A 21,135-nucleotide genomic window follows, 5' to 3' on the forward strand; every position below is an offset into this window, starting at 1 on the left:
CACATTTGTAGCTTCTCATACCCTTCCACATCCCTGTCTCCCTTAGATGCACATACTTACTGTACTTACACACCCGTGAGGTGCACACACATCGCCCAGAGCCGGTCAGATAAGTCAGATGATGGCTTTGACAGAAGTGCTGCCTTAGCTTTCCAGACCTCCCCGGGGCGCTCCACACACACACACACACACACACACACACACACACACACACACACACACACACACACACACACACACACACACACACACACACACACACACACAGCAAAAGTAGGACTGTCCGAGAATGCTCAAAACCCAGAGTGTGTAAGTTTGCCCGTGCTACCACACACACACGCACCCGACCTTGCCATCCAGCAAGGTTTTCTCTGTATCTGTTGAAGCCATCCGGTTTATGGTCGACTGAGCAGCTCCTTCATAAACAGACAGGGCCGTGACATAAAGCAAAGCTCTACATCCCTCCGTTTGTGCACACGCCCCATGCGAGCGTGTGCCCGTGCACGTGTGAGTGCATGTAATTGACTTAGCACCGTCCCTGTCTCCGTGTTTGACAGCAACATGACATTAAGTCTTGTTCTACAGCAACATTAGCGTGGCACCCTGTCTCGGAGCTGTCTCGATATGCAAATCAAATCCCCAGCCCTTGTCGTTAAGAGCCCTTTTAGGGATTTAGAAGGGGGGGAAAAAAACTCAACCTGAACAGAGCTCATAAGTTATTCTTTTGATCTGAGATACGGCGAGACTGAAATTCTTCACTTGCAAGATTTTTATCGCAAGATGTCACAGCAGTCGTTGCTGGGAGAGGAACAGTTATTGATAAGGAAGGTAAAGGAGAAAAGAGACTGGTGGAAGGCAGGTAAAAAATAAAAAAAATACGGGGATAATCACACTTTCTAATTCTAGATAACATAGTGTTGGATTTTCTTGGTGTGATCCAAGAAGTGCAGCTGTAAAATCTAATAAGCAGCTGTGTCTGTCATCACTTTTACACGATGCTCTACCACAACCTGACATGACGAATGTTTTGTTGCAAAGGGCCGCCGCAGAGGTCGTCCTTTGAAACTTCATGAAAGAGGAGCAGCTTTCAAAAACTTGGCTGTTGGTTGGGATGACTTCAACCTACCATATTCAGATCAATGACCATAAGGATCTGTATGGTAATGCCAAGAAGGAACTGAACAGGTTAATATGAGCATATTTTGTTCTCCTCCTCAGGAGACGAAAACAAGCAGAGAAATTAGCTCATCATACTTTCTTAATCCCCTTGGGGAAATCCCCTTTTTTCCAAATTGACCCATCGGTTGTCGGCCACATTACGGCGCTCTGGGGAGTCTGTGAGGGTCAAAGGCCTTGTTCAGGGACCCACGGTGGTGGCCTATTCTCAGTGGGGATCGAACCTGCCAACTCCCGCTCTCACATCTGACCCGAACGTAAAACTACCAGCTGTTCCTGAATGTTACTACAAACACCATGTACAAACAACTCAGGCCCCTCGTTTGGTTGTCTTTTCTCCATCACTTGTTCCATATCAAGGCTCCTACAGCCTGTCATTTTGGTAATCTTAGTTCTTCACCTGCCACACTGCAACATGCTCTTTATTAACATTTCTATCTTTGTGTGTTTGACTGCATAACAATGTCCACTCACTCAAAGATGACAACTGCAAGTAATATGTCAATGGAATAACAACATCATTAAGGTCACCACCAAAATAAATTAATAACTCTCCAAGAGCATTTATTTATGTGCAGGGAAAAACTTGCTCTTTAGAATTAGATGGTGAATTTAGTGTCATCATAACATCTAGCACAACCTGCATTAGTTCGAAGTATTTATAAGTCGCTGTAAGTCATAGCAACAGTCACACCGTGCAGTGTAGCATGAAGGCGGTTTTAAAATTGCTGACACTAAAGATTATCTCACGCTTTTCTTTGGCCACACAACAACGTGTACGGATCCTGTAGCGACAGGTCTGAGACACCCTGCTTCAGCCACAAGCACTCGATTTTCAGCATAAGAAGAAAGGTCTTTGGCGAAATCGTGGTGTCACAAATCCAGCTGCCTGGCAGGGAGAACTCAACCCTGTGGGAAACCTTTATATAGTCACAAAGAGACATATAGCACAACATTAATCTCGGTCCTCAGAAGGATGCACACACATTCAGAAGACGGGACACGTACCTGCTTACATGCACTGTGATAAACTCCCAAGCACACACACACACACACACACACACACACACAAAGTGACTGACAGATGAACTCACACACAAACATCCCGGATAAAAACATAAATAAAGATGCTTAAAAATCGCACTCACACAAACAGAAAACCTCGCGAAGAACACACATACACAAACACACATTTCCCTCCCTCCCTCAGAGCCAATTCCACATCCCTGCCTATCCCTCCCATGGAGAGTTGTTAATTAATTCCCTCCCTTTGTACGTTCGCCAAGATCAAACGAGGAACGACAGAAAAACACTGCAACTTTTCTCTAACTGTACTTAATGAGCAACGGTAATTTAGGCCCCTTCTTTCATTGCCTGCAAGTGAAAAGTTGAGCTACCTCAACCCAAATCCATTATTCATTACGCTTGATGAGCTGCAAAATCCGTCGAATGTTTTTCTTCCTGTCTTTGCTGAGGGAGGGGAAAGAAAAAAGCATAGACAGAAAACTAGCTGGATAGACAGACAGACAGACAGACAGACAGACAGACAGACAGACAGACAGACAGACAGACAGACAGACAGATAGACAGACAGACAGACAGACAGACAGACAGACAGACAGACAGACAGACAGACAGACAGACAGACAGATAGATAGATAGATAGATAGATAGATAGATAGATAGATAGATAGATAGATAGATAGATAGATAGATAGATAGATAGATAGATGGTTTTATTGCATTCTTTCTTTATTTTCTCTTTGACTTCTCTCTCTTTGATTCTTTTCTCTGTATCTTCCCTCATGAGGTATCACACATAGTGTCTGTCTGTCGATAAAAACACTATTTGCAGCTCCAGCGAAGCTTGTACTCTCCGGCCATAATAGACAAACTAGAAAAACAGCCAAACACAGCAGCAAGCTAATGATTATGGTTGTGTTTGGGGTGTAGGGGGGGGAGTGTAGCGCTGCCTCTATCACTTTGTTTGCTCATTCTTTTACTCGCTCACCCCTTCCTACCCTCTACACTCCTCCCTGGCCCATCTTTCTATGCCCGGTTTGTGTTTAGAGGGGTGGCCGAAAGGGAATTTCATTAAAAACATGACAGCAGCACAAGCACATGCACACACACAAACACACACAGGTGTATTGTGACTGTTGGTATGATGGCCATGCTGACTAAGTCATATAAAAGAAGGCTGTAAAAGTAGGAAGTGTCAGCATTCAAAATGATTAGCTGAAGTGTGTGTGTGTGTTTGTGTGTGCATGTGCATTCAAAGCCCTTAGCGGCCATGATAAAATGCCAGTTTCACTGCGGTCAAGCCTCATACCACAAGATGATGGTGGTAATGCTTTAAATCCTAAACAACCACATCCCGCTGCTGCAGTACCTCATGGCACTGTCACAAATCATAAAACACATTAAAGTGGGACCCATTTAAATAAATATACTGCAAACAACATACAGGCGGCTGTACATGTGGAGTTTTATTTACCTCCCTTTGCTCAAAAGAGTGGTGATGTGAATGTGTGAAATACATCGCTGCGTCTGCAATAACAGTGTGATAATAAAACACACATTTCTCTTTTCAACTCTGACAGACTTTTCGGGGAACTACCTCCATCTGGATGCAGGCGCCCACACCCAGCGCAAAAGAGCCAGGCTGCTGAGCCCGGAGGTGGGGCCGGAGCAAGGGCCGCTCTGCCTCCTCTTCTACTACCAGCTCCAGGGGGAGGCGCAGGCGAGCCTGAGGGTGCTGCTGAGGGACAGCGACCAGGAGGAGACACTGCTGTGGGTGCTAAAGGGGGACCAGGGCCTTCATTGGAGAGAGGGCCGCACTATCCTGCCCCAGAGTCCCAAAGAGTATCAGGTGACGGAACAACACTGAACACATGGCATCGTGTTGTAACCAGTGTTAGGAATAATGCATAAGAAAGTTACGTGTCAATACTTTTGTGTCACATGACAGTGACTGACTATGAAAACAGTATTCGTAAGCTTGTTACTTTGTTACTTGAACTTTTACACTTGCGAACGTGTTTTTTTTTGTAATGGAGGTTTCTTTAATTTTTTTTAACTAAAAATACCTTTTTCTCCATCAATAACCTGAGAGTGATTTTCTGTGTGTGCCTTCAGGTGGTGTTTGAGGGCTTTTTTGATCACCCAACAAGAGGCCACATCAGAATAGACAACATCCACATGACCAACAGCATCGAGCTGGAGCAGTGTACACGTAAGTCCCTCCACACTCGCATGCTGCTCACCCATTCCGCCTTGTCTGCAGGGTTTCTTCAGTCCCGTACGACCGGCCATTTATTCATTGTTTCCAATAGAGGTTGGATGAGACAAAGCGTGAACGGGAAAAAAAAAAAAAAGAGTATTTCACGTTTACGCACACACACCTACACACAAAAAGATAAAATAATATATATACATATAAAAAAAAGTAGGCCACAATCAGCCTTCAGGCACAGATTCTAATCTATCTGTCATTACGTCTTCCTCCCTGTAAGAACCAATCCCACCATTTCTTCATTCTTCTCATCTTTTCTCATCCGTAGCCTCATCTTTCATTCGGTCTGAGCCATCAAGCTCTGAAAATAATGCGGGTGCTTGTGCCTGATTACTGAAGAGAGCAACATGTAGCTGTGATGAAAGGGCTGGAGTGACTCTTACTGTTCTCATGTGTCTCCGTCTATCCATGCTCTTACAGACAGACACTACCTGTCCAATGAGACTACTACTAATTATTATTATTATTATTATTATTATTATTATTATTATTATTATTATTATTATTATTATTATTATTATTATTATTATTATTAACACCCTGGTTTTTGTTTCTCACTTCCAACATCAAAATTACAAATGTTAAACACATTGGACCCTGCACAGTGGTATAGAAACTGGATGGATTATTCCAATTAAATAAATTCTAACCCTTTTCACCAGAATTTTTTATATATTCAGTAAAATAACAAGTTACAAAGTAATTATAAGCTTCCTTTGGTAGGAGCACTCCTAATATAGCATCTTTTGTAAGGGATATAAACAGGGCTCTTTCATTTAAACATATTTCTAATTATTTTGCTTTTCCCACTTGTTTGTTTACACCCTTTTTTCATTTAGTCCCATGTTCCTTCTTTCCTTCTCTTCCTTCTCAGTTCTCTCCTGCTCTCATAATTGATGTGACATCCTCCGGCAAATAATAAACAGCCATAAATTTCAGTCTCTGTTCCCATGACCCTTTAACATACCTCCACCCTTCCTCCCCCATTTCTCCATTTCCCCTCTCCTCACCCTGTCCCTCAGCCTTTTCACCTCATCTTCCATCCCCATCTTCCCTTTTCTGTCTGTTCTTCAGCCAATAAAGTCTGCTGTTGTTAACACCTAGTGTGTAACAAGAGAGAAATGGACACAATTATTAAAACAACAAAGTGAAGAACAATCAAAGGAAAGAGAGAAACAGAGAGACTATGACAACAAGAATGGCACACAGAGAGAGGACACACTTCCCCTCTTCTTTCCCTCTTGTCCTGCCCTCTTTATTTTCTCCACATTTTATAAAATAACTGTCATCCTGGAAGATTTATGGGCATTTAGACTATTAAATACTTCTGAACACAACAAATCTTCATTTATTGTTTAAGAAAAAAAGGAGTAACAAGCACTTTTAGAGTGCAGTATAATGCAATTTTTCACCCATATTAAAATGCATTTCTGTTAATAACCATGACAAATATAAGTTTAATCATCAGAATACGGCGCCTCACAATGAGACTGTGCAAATAGTGAAGATCTTTTTACTGCGTCTCGTCTGTAAAGAGATACTTAAAACGAAATGCTTAATGAGATTGTGTCTAGACAGATAACTTTCTGTTCAGCACGCTTCGTGGCCAGCTCAAAAGTAAAAATACGGAAGAATTTCCATCTCAGTTTTAATCAATTATTGTTTGTGACTGTAGTTTTTTTAGTTTTGTTTTCAGATGATGTTGTTCACCCGTCGATCAATTACACTCTTTGGTTCCCATCTGTCTTACAGCAGCTCCATCTACTAGTCGGCTCAACACTTTGTTTTTGGTATATTTAAATGACATATAAATGTTACATATAAATACCAATGATAGCCGTACCTCAACGATGAATCAAGTGTAACCAAACATGACTTAACATATTTGTGTCGTGGCAGAAAACCGAAAAGAAAAGAAAAAAACTTACTGAGCATTTCAAAGAAAACATGACTCGTTATTATTTTTGTCATACTTGGGTTGAGATTTTTCTCTATTAGTTTAGGCAACAAAATAACTGGTCAATTACAAGACATCACATGACATTATTGTCTTACAAATAAAAAAAATGTTTCCGTCTTGGGTACATTTCCTCCTTATATCGCATGCTCAAAATCATCATGCGCCTCTACATTACTGGTCATAAACACTCCTGACATTAGACCAGGAATTATTAGAATAGAGGTGACCTTTATATGCACCTTTAACTGCGGGTTGTTGAATTGTAAATCCCCCAATTGTAAGACGATTAAAATAGATCTTTTGTAGACTGTCAGCTCAAGTAGACACAAAAGATCCTCCTTCCCTTTATCATTTGGACTGATAAAATCAGCAAGCACCGGACAAGTGGCTGGATAACCTTTGAATCGGCTCCATCCTAGAAGAGCCACTCACATCACATTCACTCTTCTTCATCGTCTTTCTATCTTTAATAACATTTCTTTTGTTTCCCTTTCTTCCAGAGCCTTCCCCAGCGTTAACTCCCGGCATAACCAGTAAGTCCTACTTCCCGTACTTCCTCTGCAACGTTGTCTGTGCTTCCTGCTTTATGCTAAGCTCATCTTGTAGCATCGCACTGGCCCTGAGTCTCTTTGTTAGTGCATAAGAAATGTTACAATAGGTGGGTCACACACTCAGCCCAACAGGAACTAAAGTTTTCGTCACTCCAAAATTTCCAAACGCAGTTGGGTTTCGTACATGTGAACTCAATCTTCTACAATGACACGTCACATCCAGATAGTAGCCATTAGTGAACCTTGTCAGGTTACTGACGGATTTGGAGCCTCATATAGTGACAACAAAGCAACTTGTTGGGATGGATTCACTGCATTTTTCCAGCATGTCTTCCTGCATGTTGGGCCGATCACTCTTGGTTATGTAGATTGAAGTGAAAATGACGCTCCTAACCACACAAACAAATGGACACATGGTTATTCATGACAAGACCCACACTTCAGAGGCAGCTGCAGCAGAATAACGCTGTGAATGCAGTGGAAGTGGTTGGAAGTCGTCTGTTACTGAAGTAAAACTGCTAATTTTATAATGCAGTTTGTGCTTCTGCAGACCTACATTGCAGCGCCGATTTTTTAAAGTTTGTGTGTTAAAACTTATCGTAAGATCCCAGGTCATAGAGTCAGTGTTGGACGTCTCTGTGTGTTTTTCCTCTGCTCATTAGTTAAATTTTAAGTACTGGCAGGCCTCTTGTGGCCACCAGTCCATTCCTCATACTCGCTTTCCTTATTTAATTGTAAATATTAGGAGCCATGCTCATGATTTATGCCTTCATCTTGATTTGTTCTTTCCATGTAAGCGCCCTCTTTCTTTACAACAACCACTCCCATTGCCTTTTCCTTTGTTTCCTCCTCTTCGCTGCCTCTGTACTCCTTTTACAATGCACTCCTCCCTCGCTTATCCTTCCTCTTTCTTTGAAAGGGTTAGGGTTAAATTCAGAGCTGATCTCCATCCAACTTCCTTTTTTCCTTTCCTTTTTTTTTCCTCCTCCTTCATCCTCAAACAGGCCAGTCTGAAAGAAGATGAAAAGGCTTAGGGAGATTACGCTACTGGATTGCCTGCTTTCAAAGTCTGGGTCGAGACCTAAACCATTGGCTGTGCACAAGTGTGTGTGTATGTGTGTGTGTGTGTGTTATTGTTTAGAAATTGCTGCAATACAAATTACAAATACTGATTTCTTCTCCAAGCCGAGTGAAACACACACACTGACAGACAAGTTCTGCCTCAATTTGAATAGAAGAAAATCAGGGTTTTACTTGATGATGCGTGTATGTTTTTTGTACCTGGATATTCGGTCACAGTTCATGGATGATAGTTATATGTTTTGATTCAGTCATTTATTTCTTGCCAACTGTGGAGAAACTGCACTTTTACCCAATTAATTCTCACAGATTGTGTTTAAAATGAGCATTTTGGTCGGAGGCGGAGAGATGACAAAGTCCACATAGTTCAGTGTGTGAGTGTGCGCGCGTGTGTGTATTCTTGTGTGTGAGGCGATCAAAAACATTCCTTGAATAGTGTTAGATACTTGAGCAGCACTTAGCTTGGTTCCTCACATGCACTCCAATAAAAACCAGGAATACCATACCAAAAATAGTAAAAAAGGCTAAAGACAAACGGAGAAAAAGTTGAGTCACCTGACTCATTCTCCAAGTGTCTGACCTAATCCTGGCTGGTTTGTTGAACCGTCGGGTCCTGAGCTGCTATCGCATGACGGCCAGCGTGGCAACAGTGTCAGTCCTGACATATATCTGGGTTTTTATGGGAATGAAGAAGGATTAGATTTCTGTTTTGGAGTGGCTGTTAAAACATGACCCAAACACAAAGTGTTTCTCCATAAGTGGGTTAAATTACTCATATCTGAGATTTACTGCACACTTAAAAAGTTATTTTGTAATACATTTATCAATCCCAGTGTGTTGGTATCGTTCATCTATTTGCAGTGAGTCCTGCCACTACGATATGGATGAAAATTAGGTTGTAGGTGGACTTCAAAGGATGGGAGCATGAATTTGTTTGAAAATAGTTTAGAATAAATTGGTGTGACGCTCAATAGAGCTTTGTAGAACTGATTTCTTGCTTTTTGCCCTTTTTTTCTAAAATCTACAAGTCTTTGGACACTGAAAGACAGTTTTATTATTGTGTTTTGTATACGTAAATGAACAATTAATGCTTAAAAGGACTCACATGCGAGCTCCATAATGGTTCTCTCAGAAGTCTTGATGCCCAGGGAAACGAGAGGCCTCCTTGATAAGGTACTCAGAAACTCTAGTAACCAACTTCCTTGAAAGCCACACATTTTTACTTTCAGTAAGTCTGCTCTTCAGATTTTTTTTTTCTCCCTCTACTGGCTTCCCCTAAAAAGCTAAATCGTGGTCAATTTTTTGGGAAATGATTGGTTTCTTAATCCACCGGTGGGAAGGTGTTCTATGCAGGCTGCTTCGAGCACAGCTTTACAGTCAAAGCCAATTTTAAACCCTTAAAGAGAACGTCTGAACTTTAAAAAAGACTAAATTAAGCCTTACTGGTTTCCTTGATGCTCTATATCCTGCTCAGCACCTCTCCCTCTCCTCCCATTTCATCATTTCTCTTTTCTGTCTCATCTCTATCTAGGTTTTGCTTGACCTCTCTCTCTCTCTTTCTCTCTCTCCCTCTCCCTCTCTCTCTCTCCCTCTCTCTCTCCCCCTCTCTCTCTCTCTCTCTCTACGGGTTTCTTTCACAGTGAGTTGACAGAGTATTGAAGTTTCAGACAAACGCTTTAATGCAGGATTAAAGATATCATGGCAGGATTAGCCCTTTCCTTTTCTCCTCTCTCCCACCCTCCCTCTCTCTTCTCGGTTTTCTTTACCTACCCTCTCTATTTCGCTCCATTCTTCCCCCCAATAATGCCCTCTTTCTTATCCTTTCTCCACCCCTGTAATTTCTCTCCTTTCCTCTCTGTCCTGCTCTCCGTGCACTCGACTTCAGTGCGATTTTGCCCTGATAAAAAAGCTGCACCCTGTTGAATACATCAACTTAACACTCGCCGCCCTTTGTTCGAGTCAGCCAGCCGCTGCATAATCAAAGCTTTGCATTCTCGGATTCCCGTTTGAACGCATGGCATGGGCCTTTGCGTGTCAATGTGCAGCTAACGCTTGTGGTATCTGCATCGGTCAAAAAGAGCACAAAAAGCAAGGATATTTGTGTCTGGGAGATTTTGTCTTTGTTGTTGCAATGCTTCTTGAGAATAGATCTTTTACCGTTGGGAAAGCATATTTCCATTTGAAATGGTGCCACACTTGCGGGAACCATGCATTTGTGGGATGAAGCAGCAGAGCTGATCGTGTGGATTGAAAATAATATTCTCAACCAGTTCTAAGCACTTGTTGAGCTTGTCATACAACTGCACAACCAGGATCAATCCCATATGTGTGATCAAATTCCATCAATTGCTTTTTTCCTTTAAACATCCAATCCACCAAACGATGCCAAACAAGAGTCACCAGCCAAAGAAAAGTTGATTGGCACAATTCAAATACGCAGCTCTGCTACCCATCCCACAAAAATGTATGTTCCTTTCAAATGTATCAACATTTAAAGGAGAACTAAATAGGCTTTATGGTGGTAAAAGAGTTATTACTGAGAGGAATTGTTAAATCAAATAAATAATCGAACAAAAAAGAAATAAAATCTCCTTAACTTTTGTGTTGTGGTGATGTGAAATAAAAGAAAATACCAAATGTGCATCAGCATCTTCCTGAGGACTGAATAATCGCAGTGAATTCAAAATGTAATTAAGTGTTTAAAAATTGATAGAATGAGCTAAATTTGAAAGCTGAGAGCCTGTTTCTGCCTGACCTTGGAAATTCTGTCTCCTTAAACACCAGCCAGGCACAACAATGTTCAGCACATTGCCCAAATAATTGACCATTTGCTAAGCTTGGTGATTGTCACCAGGTCTGTCAAGCTCTCTGTTCTCACAGATTACATTGGCAAATTTAGCACTCTAAATTGTTATCATTTCAAAAATTGTAACCACAGGAGCCTGATTTCAAACCAGCAGTGGAACTCGTTATTATATGTAGCACATGTTGATGAAAATGTCATCTTTGGCAGATTTGGGATGTTTTGCATCGCTTTTAAATTGTGTGCGAAGATGACCTGTGAGCTGTTTTTGCATTTGACTGTTATGATAACGTTATACTTGATAAGATGAGATCAGACTGACCAATTTGTTTCTGTCTCATTAGGATTAACTGTTTATTATAGTTAGTATTGTCAAAAAATGCTTGTATGAAGAGCTAAAATCAGCTTGACAGACCTGCCATGCAATATCACAATTTGGCTTGTAAATAAGACAATTATCAGCTTTTAACTCTCCAATGCAGTCTGCATGTTCGCCTCGCTCGTCCATCGAGCCAACCAGTAATGTGTCCTCCTGCCCTCCAGGGGGTGCCATATCTGGGATGGAGCCCACAGTAGACACAGTGGTGGTGCAGCCGGTCCCTGCCTACTGGTACTATGTGCTGGCGGGAGTTGGCGCCCTCTTGCTGCTGGTCACTGTGACCGTGGCGGTCATACTGTGCTGCCATCGGTACCACTGGACGGCCAAGAAGACCAGCGGTAGCCACCATCATTCAGTGATGTACCACAACAACCAGCAGCCTTATCAGCAAGCTCCTCAAAACTGTTACCAGAACCAGAACCCCAGTTGTAATCTAATCCAAAGCCCAAACCAAAACCACCTATACCCCGGTACCGGACAGAGTCTTGAACCCATGCTCACCATCACACTGGAGAAAGACGACAACTATGACTCCAGGTGCTGAAAACACTGGACTCAAGCCAAGGATTGAAGTGATGAAGAGCCATGACATTTTCTTTTTCAGTAGTTGCAACTGTTCATTAATAAGAATCTACATGGTTCCTGTTGCGGACGCTTGAACCAATTAGCCAATCATGACGCACTAAATTTGTTGGCTGAAACTTCACCGCCACCACTCACTGGAGAGGTCAGCAGACAGAACTTAGTCTGCATGTGTGAAGGCTAAAGACGGCCTCTTCATAACATTTTAGATCAACTCTCTCGAAGGTGGTTCTGATGTCTACATCTGCACTTCAACCTGAAAATAAAGTGGATAATGGACAGGAAAGGCTGCATGTACATGGAGTTTACACTGTCAGTCTTGTAACAGCGTATCCTCTAAATGTCAGAGCAGGATATGTCTGCCTTGCTCTGCTCTGATCTGTGGCTTGGACACCGACTGGCCTCCAGATATCCTGTCTGACAGAGAGGGGATTTACACACACGCAGAGGAGACAAACTGTGTTTGTGTGCAGCATTAAGAGTGATGGCTATTTCTTTGGGGCTGAATGAAACAGCAGTCCGTTTTTCCACAAGCCTGCAAGAGACGGAGAGTAACAGAGACACTAAAACACCGACAAAGGGGAAAGAAAGTATGGAAAGCATCAGTGTTGTCTGCGGCTGTGTTTCCAACTGGGTTCGTCAGAAGCTGTGAAACAGCTTACATGCAAACTCAAAAGCTGAAACATGCACACACTAAGATATGCCGAGGCATGTGTTGGTGTGTGCACGTCTCCCATGTTTCATTACTTCCTGGATATGCCTTTCAAAGGAACTGTTGTCAAAAGTATTACCTCTGCACCTCAGGACGAGGTGCTGCCTCATTGTCAACTGGATGCAGTTGTACTCTGAAAGTTTGTTGCCTGGATCTCATGGATATCCTGATGCCTGTGTCTGTCAATGTTTTAATGAACATCTCCGTATGTCCTGCGTAGATTAGACTGGGAGAATGAAGCAAAATTGAAAACGCAATCATGGGGTATGTTTCCTTGTTATCATGAGCAAGTACAGCCTTTTTGCGGCGTTTGTGTGTGTGGATGTTGTTGATTTTTTTACATGTTCTAGTGAAAGTTCATTTTATTCTCAGTACATTTTTTTGGGATTATAATCAAAGCCTTTCTTTGGGCCTTTGAACGGGCTGCCGTTTTGTTTTTATTGAGCATGTGAGACCAAACATCCTGTAACATTACTTATGATGCTTTTTCAGAAATCCTTGGCGTATATTTTTGAGATTTAATTCAAGCAAAAAGTTACAGTTATATGTACATAATTGCATCTGTGCAGGGTGTGATTTGTGACATAACCAGATTGGGGGATGTGCGAAACATGGGGATGTGTGGCGGAGGATTTCCCAGCATGTTCTATCCCATGTCAATTTTGGGAAGATTTCACGATAACAAAGAAATAACTGGTTTAAAACTGCTAAAAGTTTTCAAAAAATCGAATTGAATGTAAATAAAAGTTGTAAAATACAATTGCAAAATAAGATCTAGTACAAAACCGTTGTGGTTCCTTACAAAAAGATGCATCTGGCATGGCAGCCTCATTACAATAATTGATTATATATGGATCATAACAGTGGTTAATAATATCTTTCAACCACGAATTGCTACTTAACATGAGTTACAGTATGTGCAGCATTTATTTGGCCGTTTCTTGTCCAGTTTTCAGAGAGGTGATGTAGCTTTAGAGGAGATCAATTCTATCCCTCCTTGCAGTTAAGCGGAAGTCGGGATGTGTAGACCAAGGAAGGGTATATCCCCTCTCATCTCTCCCAGCAAATCGCACCCTGGGTGTGTGAACAGTTGCTCAACAAGTGTAACATGATCTGTTACATTTTTCTTTTTCTTGCAAAGTTGAGAATACCAATAGCACTTTTTCCCTTAAGATGCATTTTACTGAAGGTTTAATTCTTGTGTTTACTGTGAATCTATATTTTTTTTTTTCAGATATAAGTTAATGTGTGTACTTCCTGTAAGTAGGCCGACATGCGGTTGTGATGTATAGCTTTACAATGATTCTTTTTATACTCACCGCCATGAGGATGTTAGTGGCGTTCACTGAGAGATCTTAATACCTTTTTCTTGACTTAAATTTGATGTCAATCCCGAGGTCGAAGCCATGTTGAAGCAGCAAATGTTTGTGCGACGTCGCAGAGCTCCCGGTTTAATTCAATCAGCACAAACCTGGAACTAATCAACATGTTATAAGGGGTTTAAAAAAAAAAAAAAAAAAAAAAAGCGAGACATTTAGTTCAGATCTAGGTTTTGTGATATTGGGGTGTATGATAGTGATGGCTGCTTTCTGGACCTCTCAGCAGCTCACCATTATGTGCTGTGTGCTTCTCTCTCCCTCTACATCAGTTTGTTCATGCCCAAATCCCCCGGTCTTTTTTATCAAAACCTGCTTGTTCCTTCCCTTCATCACAAATCCTCCCAGTAAAAAAAAAAAAAAAAAAAAGACACAGGAGAGAAAATGAGAGGCAAGAAATGGAGGGGAGCAAAATCTCTCAGCAGACGAGGGCCCATTAAGCGAGCCCCCTTTTTCTCCAAAGAATGTGCCCAGAGATGGAGGGAGATGAAAGAAGCAAAAAAAAAAAAAAGAAAAAAACCCGGAAAAAAAAGCTCTCTATTCTTTCTAAAGATAGATTTTTCTTTTACTAAGGGGGAGGCTAACAGGGAGGCAGGTTGGGGTTTGGATTGAGCGAAAGAGAGAGAATTGAAGGAGGAGGGCAGGTTGTTTCAAACACAAAAGCAGATGAAAGAAGTCTTTTGGCAGAATAGACAGAGTGATGAGGACACACATTATATGCACAGCATACACGCTGCCGTCTAACCGGAGGATCCAGACTTCCACCAAGCGCGGTCGTATACTCCCATTGTTTTGTGCATTTTATTTACACGGCAGCTGTCCACACATATTGACTTATTTCATCATGCTGTGTCTTGTAAAATGCTGTTTTGTGCTTTAGTCAACAAGTATTTCAACTATTTTCTGCTTGCGTGTCAATTTTCAGCCTTCCCAGCCCCTTTCTCTTCCATTTCAATCGACTTGCGTATGATTTACACATTATATGACTCATTCCAGCAGCCCTGTGCCATAACCAAATCAATGCCGGTCCGAATTCAAATAGAGGAATGATGTATGGCTGCATTTATGTTGTGCTACCCATGCACTTTTCTGTTTCATTCTCCCCCGCTCTATCAAACTTTTTGCAAGATTTGGAAAACGCGCTGGCGTCTTCTCATGCAACGCTTTTAAATCAACTACCCTCTCATTTCCCCCTCTCCTTCTCCATCACAGACTACTTTGAAGCCCTTTAATATTTCTAATTAGTTAATGGAGCTGATTGCATTCATAAAAGCCCGCGGTAAGCATTTCTAGCCCTCGGGCTGTCTCAGGTCTTTTTCTCTTTTTTTTTCTTTTTTTTTCACTTTCTTCCCCTCCTCCTGTGTTTCCTAAAGAAATATCATCAAGACAAGCACTCTAACAGGTCCTCAGGCCCCCACTGGAACAGAGAACGGTGCCAAAGAGCCATCCCTGTGCCTGCCTGAATAAAATGGGAAAAAAAAAGACCCACTTTTATTTTTCTCTTTACTAATTGGAGAGCAGAGATAAAATGGGGCTACGGGGAGTTTTAATCTCCTTTCAGATCCATGTGATGATTCTTCTCGGGAACCTAGCCCGGGGGTTTTAAGCCAGGATCATTAGAAAGTGTTCAACAGTCATCCAAAGAGTGTCCGAGCATCTTTTTTTTTTGTTCCCCCTGTGCTTCATTTGCTGTCTCGCGGTAAGCGATTTAATGTTGCACCGAGGCCCGCAGTGACTTTAGATGACGATGAGAAAGAAGTGTTTAGAGCCTGGAGAGTTTGCATCGAGACGGTATATTTACACAATCAGAGACAAGAAAACGCTATCCCTTTATGAAGTGTACATTATCATTATCATTGTAACGCAACATGTTTGATTGCCTAATGACTGCTGGGATTATCGGCTTGAGCCCTGGTGCACCGATTTTACAGCTACCGAGAGGAGCGTTTAAAATCCTGGTCACAGTCTTCAGCCTGGAGTTTTTCAAGCTACTTTTCTTTGCAGTGGTTAGACAGATACCTTTTGAAGCTTGTATTTCTCCCTTCTGTTGGCTTCTTCTTCTTCTTCTTCTTCTTCTTCTTCTTCTTATGCTTTTTACCTGATCCATTTCTTTAACTGTGGTGACCTGAAGTCACAGTTTTCAACACATCCAAGCGTGAAGTTTTTCTATAATCAACCTTGATGATGAAATGAAAATGAAACAATGATGTTGCTTTATTTTTTTCAATATTTATTTGAGGATTTGCCGCGATTCAATCTCGGTGAAATCAGCCTGGTTGTGGGAAATTGCTCAAACATTCACATTTGACTTCAGCCACATCACTGTTGCATGACTGTTGTGCACTTTTTCTACCTTTGTGAAAAAACGACCTCAACTTTGCTTATTGTTTTGTTTTTGTTTTTTTTGACGTTCGCTGGTTTTTACTGTCTTGCACTTTGAGTAGACTATCCAACATCCAAACCCAATGGAGACATTGTCATGAAATAACTGAATCCTGAAACTCTCAACTCTTAAGAGTATATTTTCATCGGTTGTTTGTGACGTTCGAAGGTTGTTGTTGAAGGTTTTTCAAATTTATTCTCCAATTTAGTTTGAATTTCAGTGCCATATAACAGGTATCATTTCAAAATCTTTGACTTATTATTTATGGAGTTGTCAGTGTTTGGAAATACAGTTTTTAAGTATAAACTCAGTGAAGCCAAGACTATGTCCTCGACCAGTGGTTTCCAACCTCGGGTTGAAGGTGCAAAAACAGATAGAAATTTCTTTCATTTGAAAGGCTGTTTAGCTTCAATTTAAATATTTTGTTAAATGCCAAGGAAGAAAGGTTGAAAACCACTGTGTCTGCGACGAATGATCTCATTGGCTCAACTGAGGAAATAAAGATCTGTATCTTTTTTTTATTTATACCTGCCAAATGAGTTTTTCACCTTTTATCTTGTGAATATCTATGACAGTTTCACTTCATAATGTATTTTTGGTTTCTTTGCCTGAACAATAACTGATTATCAGCTGCTCAGACTGCTGCCATTTTTCTTTTTGGCCTTTTTTTTTTTTTTTTTTTTTTTTTCTGGAGACTGTAATGTCAGTTTCCTCCAGTGAAAAAAAAAAATTAACTGAAGCAGAATTGAGCTTCCAATCCTTCGAAGCCTTGCACTCCGGCCTGCCTCAGAAATCTAAAGTGGTGTTTTAGCTTGTTGAATTTCATGGTCTTGGAATGAAATGAAAAAAAGATTGTGGTGAATGTGAAGGTAATAAAAGTAATATTTTTCTATAAAGCGGTTTTGTGTGTTCATTTTTTATTTTTCTTCTGTCCTCCCTATCTTTCACACCCATTCTCCCAATCTCGTGATTCTCTTCATTCCCAAGCACATAACAAAAAGGGCATCAATGCTTATCACATAATGGGACTTGTCGGCTTTATGCAGGTAGTCTGGGTGAAAGGTTTAGTGACACGAGATGTTATTTTTCCCCTGATGGACTCGAGCACCGACCAAAACATTTGAAAGGAGCTTTAGTGCCTGATCTCTTCAGAAAGTTGAAACAGAATCACTCGTGTTTTGAGCCGTTTGATTCCCATCTACAAATGTTGCTTGTGTGCTGACAACTTAAGAGACGCGGCGATGTTATCACAACATGATGCAGACGCACAAGTCGTTTCAGCATGGCTGGATGGTTAAGATTAATGCTGGGGGGGGGGTTTTCTTGCTCTTTCTCTTACAGATCCCAGGCCTATGGACTTTGGCAAAGAAAGTGTTTTCAACCACAAACCCCCCATCAATGGAGGTAAGGTCCTCCCTTCTCCCCTCTGCTGCTTTCCTCCCCTCTCCTGAGCCTGGGGCGATACTGGCTGTTTTACAAGTCTATCCCAAAGACTGGTGTAACTGCTCTTTGCGCATCGGCATGCCCATGGCTCCTCGTTTCACTTGTGATACCACAAGGAGAAAAAAAAGCCTGTGGCAAAAGTGACATGCAGTCTCATGTGTGCCTGTGTGAGGAGAGAGACAGAAAGAGAGAGAGTGTCAGAGAGCATTTAAAAGTGTGTGTGTGTCTACATGTGCCTGCTGCGTGTTTCCCCTCCTCTTCTTTCATGTTCCACGGTAGACAAAGTGAGATAGACAGGCTCCTTCTGGGCACCCAGAAAAACATCTGTCTGTAACAATCACGGCTTACGTTGCACGTATGTGCTTGTGTGTATGCCCACTACTCCCTGTTCATTTCAGCCCGCTGACAGATACAAGACGAGTACTCAGCCTTTACCTTGCAAAACATGTCTGTTCACAGCCTTCTGTGTGTATGTTCATGTGCGCACTCCTCCAGAAAATACTCCAAATGCAGTACTTAATAGTGGATTGGCTTGTTCGTGTGCATGCATTCATTAGCACGACTGTCTTACAAGGTGGATGCACACACTTCAGTACCCACCAGATACAGCAGACACTACCTTTACAGTAATTCTTTTCATTACATTCCCAAAGTTTTTGGCAGTAACAAAGGATGCTGCAATGTACAATGCTGAATACATCGACTGTAATGTGGAACAGCCACCTCAGAAACAAACAACCTGTTTTTCTTGGTGTCAGGTTTTGTAAATGAGCAAATTTGTTTACTTTATGCCTCCGATCAAGTATTTCCACAGCACTGCATTTAGTGGCGTGCAAGTTACTGAGAATAAGCACTTGTTCAAGCTGGGGTTTTTTTTGGAATATCTACTTTTTTAGTTTTCTTCCTCAGTTAGTCAGCATCTTAATGTTGTGTGGAAACTGTAGTTGGCTCTGGTGTGGAACTGAAATTAAGTCTTGAAGCAGGTCCTGAACTCCTGATGACTTTAGTTAGAGAAGCAGTCCAAGACTGACACTGCTGAGATTCATACTGCGGTCTATGATTCCATGAGGACACCCACGAATACAGTGGTTGAAACAAAATGCCTCCTTGAACACGAGTATGCCAGGCATGTGAGCTCAGTGAGATGTAGTAGACATCTTAGTTCCATCTCACCCATGAAAATTGCATCCATGATGTTTGTATAGTCTAATTATGTTTCACATCAGAACTTATTGTGCTGTTTTCTGTTTTGTTTTGTTTTTTCCTCCAGATTACATCTTCCCAGACTGGCCCTTCTCCACCCCCTCGTCCTCTGATCTAGACCCCTCATCTGTCACCTTGGTATCAGAGAAAGACAAGGACAACGCCTGGCTGTACACGCTGGACCCCATCCTCCTCACCATCATCGTGATGAGCTCGCTGGGCGTCCTGCTGGGGGCGGTGTGCGCCGGCCTGCTGCTCTACTGCACGTGCTCCTACAGCGGGCTCTCCTCGCGCTCCTCCACGACACTGGAGAACTACAACTTTGAGCTGTACGACGGGATCAAGCACAAAGTGAAGATCAACCAGCAGAGGTGTTGCTCAGAGGCGTGAGGTTAAGGGAAGTGGAGGGGAACTATGAGAAATGACGGGGGAGAAAGGCGTTCCCCCTGCAAAAGTTATTTTGCTCTCAGTCTGGACAAAGAGAAGGAAGCACTATGTGTAATTTCAATCCCCCGTGTCCCCCACACCTAATATCCTGCTACTCCCTTATTCCGACGTCTGACGGGGTTCAATTCAATCCCACCTGTTTGTGTGCCACTGAGAACCTGTGCTCTCCCTACATGTTATGAGGCCTAAACTCGGGGGGACAATACACCCCTGCATTTCCTACCTACACTCCCAATTTCTCCTCCGCCTGCAGGAGAGAGCCTGCTCGATTCTAAAAGCCTGTGAATGAATGAAGGAATGAATACATGAATATGAATGACCGCCCTTACCCTAGAATATAACCCAGCGCCCACTGGAATGATCAGAAGATGGACTACAGTCTCGACTTTTGGTTTAGAAATGAGAGCATGGTCTTTGCTGTTTGCTTACGATGTTGCTAAAGGGACTCTCCTTGACGAGAGGCTTTCCATCAGCCTGTACCACTGAAGGACAACACGGGATTATTCTTCATCTGCCTGAATTTGGATGTGGCCAGTGAGGACGGCTCACAGAATTTAAGAGGTTCTGACTGTTTGTGGAGACTTCAGCACCCGTGGACCATTTGATGTGGGGACCTTTGACTGAAATCAACACATATCAAGTGAATGCCTAACCCCTCCCTCTAAGAAAAACATACAAAAAAAACATTTTCAGAGATACTGAATCACACAACGGAAATGGATCTAGATTTCTAATAGTGAAGAAGGAAAAGTGGTTGAAACAGGACATTTTAGTTCATTTTATTTTATCGTATTCGTTACTGCAGTTTTAGATATGAGTTCTGTGAGTTTTAAACGTCCATTCGCCCGCCAGTACGGCGGCCGCTCGCTCCTTTGTCTGCCCTCGGTCTGCGCTTTGTGAAACCAGTGGCATAGAAGAGTAATGGTGACTGTTTTTGTTCTGTTTTAGACTTGTGTCTGTTTTGGGGAAGGAAAAAAAAAAAAGAAAAAAAAGGTAAAGAGATTCCAGCTTCAGTTTGTAGCCGCCCTGTAGAGCTCTTTCGCCATTTTTAGACTTTCTTTAGGATTGTGTTGGACTCCATGGTCTTAACTGTTCTTTCAGTCCTTTTCTATTTTGACCCTTTTTAGTTTTCCATCACAGATTATGAATCCTTACAAAGAGTAGAGGAAAGGTAAGGTCAGACAGAAAAGAGAAAAATCAGAGGTTTATCAAATCTAACATGCTGTTATGGAGTCGTGCTTTAGATTCAGCATTCTAGAGTTTGTTTTCGGTATATATCTATATTTTTTTGCTTTTCAAACTGTATGATGCCCAAATGATGGACAGACACTGTGTTATCAAAAATGTCAGTGATTGTTTTATTGCAACCTATGGATTGCCAAAGAGCTGTGGATGTGCACGGTGGAGCTGAACAGGTGTTTCAGAAGAGGCCGGACGGATCGGGAGCGATGAGTCACCCCGCTGTTTCTCCACCACTCTTAACCTTAGACTCCTCAAAACGGCCGCTCAGACACGGGAGAGAGAAGTGCTCGAGGAGGAGAAAGAAAATTGTACCGCCAACTTTTTTTTTTTCGTTCTTTCTTTTTTGGACACACAATCGAGCCTTAAGCTAACTACAGTATACGCTGTATCGGAGGACAGCCATCGAGGAGGGCCAGTGCTGCTTGAGAGACTAATGAACAGGAGGAAACACACACACATGCACACACACACACACACACACGACATGACACACAAAAGTGAAA

At 42.0% G+C, this 21,135-nt stretch overlaps 1 protein-coding gene across 2 annotated transcripts in view; it reads left to right on the plus strand.

Moving 5' to 3' along the window:
- The window catches only part of LOC308119134 (neuropilin-2-like), a 99,652-nt gene extending 79,291 nt beyond the window's left edge, over window positions 1-20,361 (plus strand). Inside the window, exons 14-18 of one of the 2 annotated variants that reach the window (XM_080478974.1) lie at window positions 3,780-4,048; window positions 4,315-4,411; window positions 6,932-6,964; window positions 17,639-17,701; window positions 19,011-20,361. In XM_080478974.1, coding sequence (XP_080335100.1) covers window positions 3,780-4,048; window positions 4,315-4,411; window positions 6,932-6,964; window positions 17,639-17,701; window positions 19,011-19,333 — 785 coding nt within the window. In that variant the 3' untranslated portion in view covers window positions 19,334-20,361. Of the gene's footprint in view, window positions 1-3,779; window positions 4,049-4,314; window positions 4,412-6,931; window positions 6,965-11,408; window positions 14,264-17,638; window positions 17,702-19,010 lie in introns of those variants that run through there. The other variant, XM_080478975.1, reaches the window with a different exon arrangement.
- The last annotated feature ends 774 nt before the right edge of the window (window positions 20,362-21,135 follow it).

This window comes from Lipophrys pholis (genome assembly GCF_963383615.2).
Source record: "Lipophrys pholis genome assembly, chromosome: 13".
NCBI classification, from domain to species: domain Eukaryota; kingdom Metazoa; phylum Chordata; class Actinopteri; order Blenniiformes; family Blenniidae; genus Lipophrys; species Lipophrys pholis.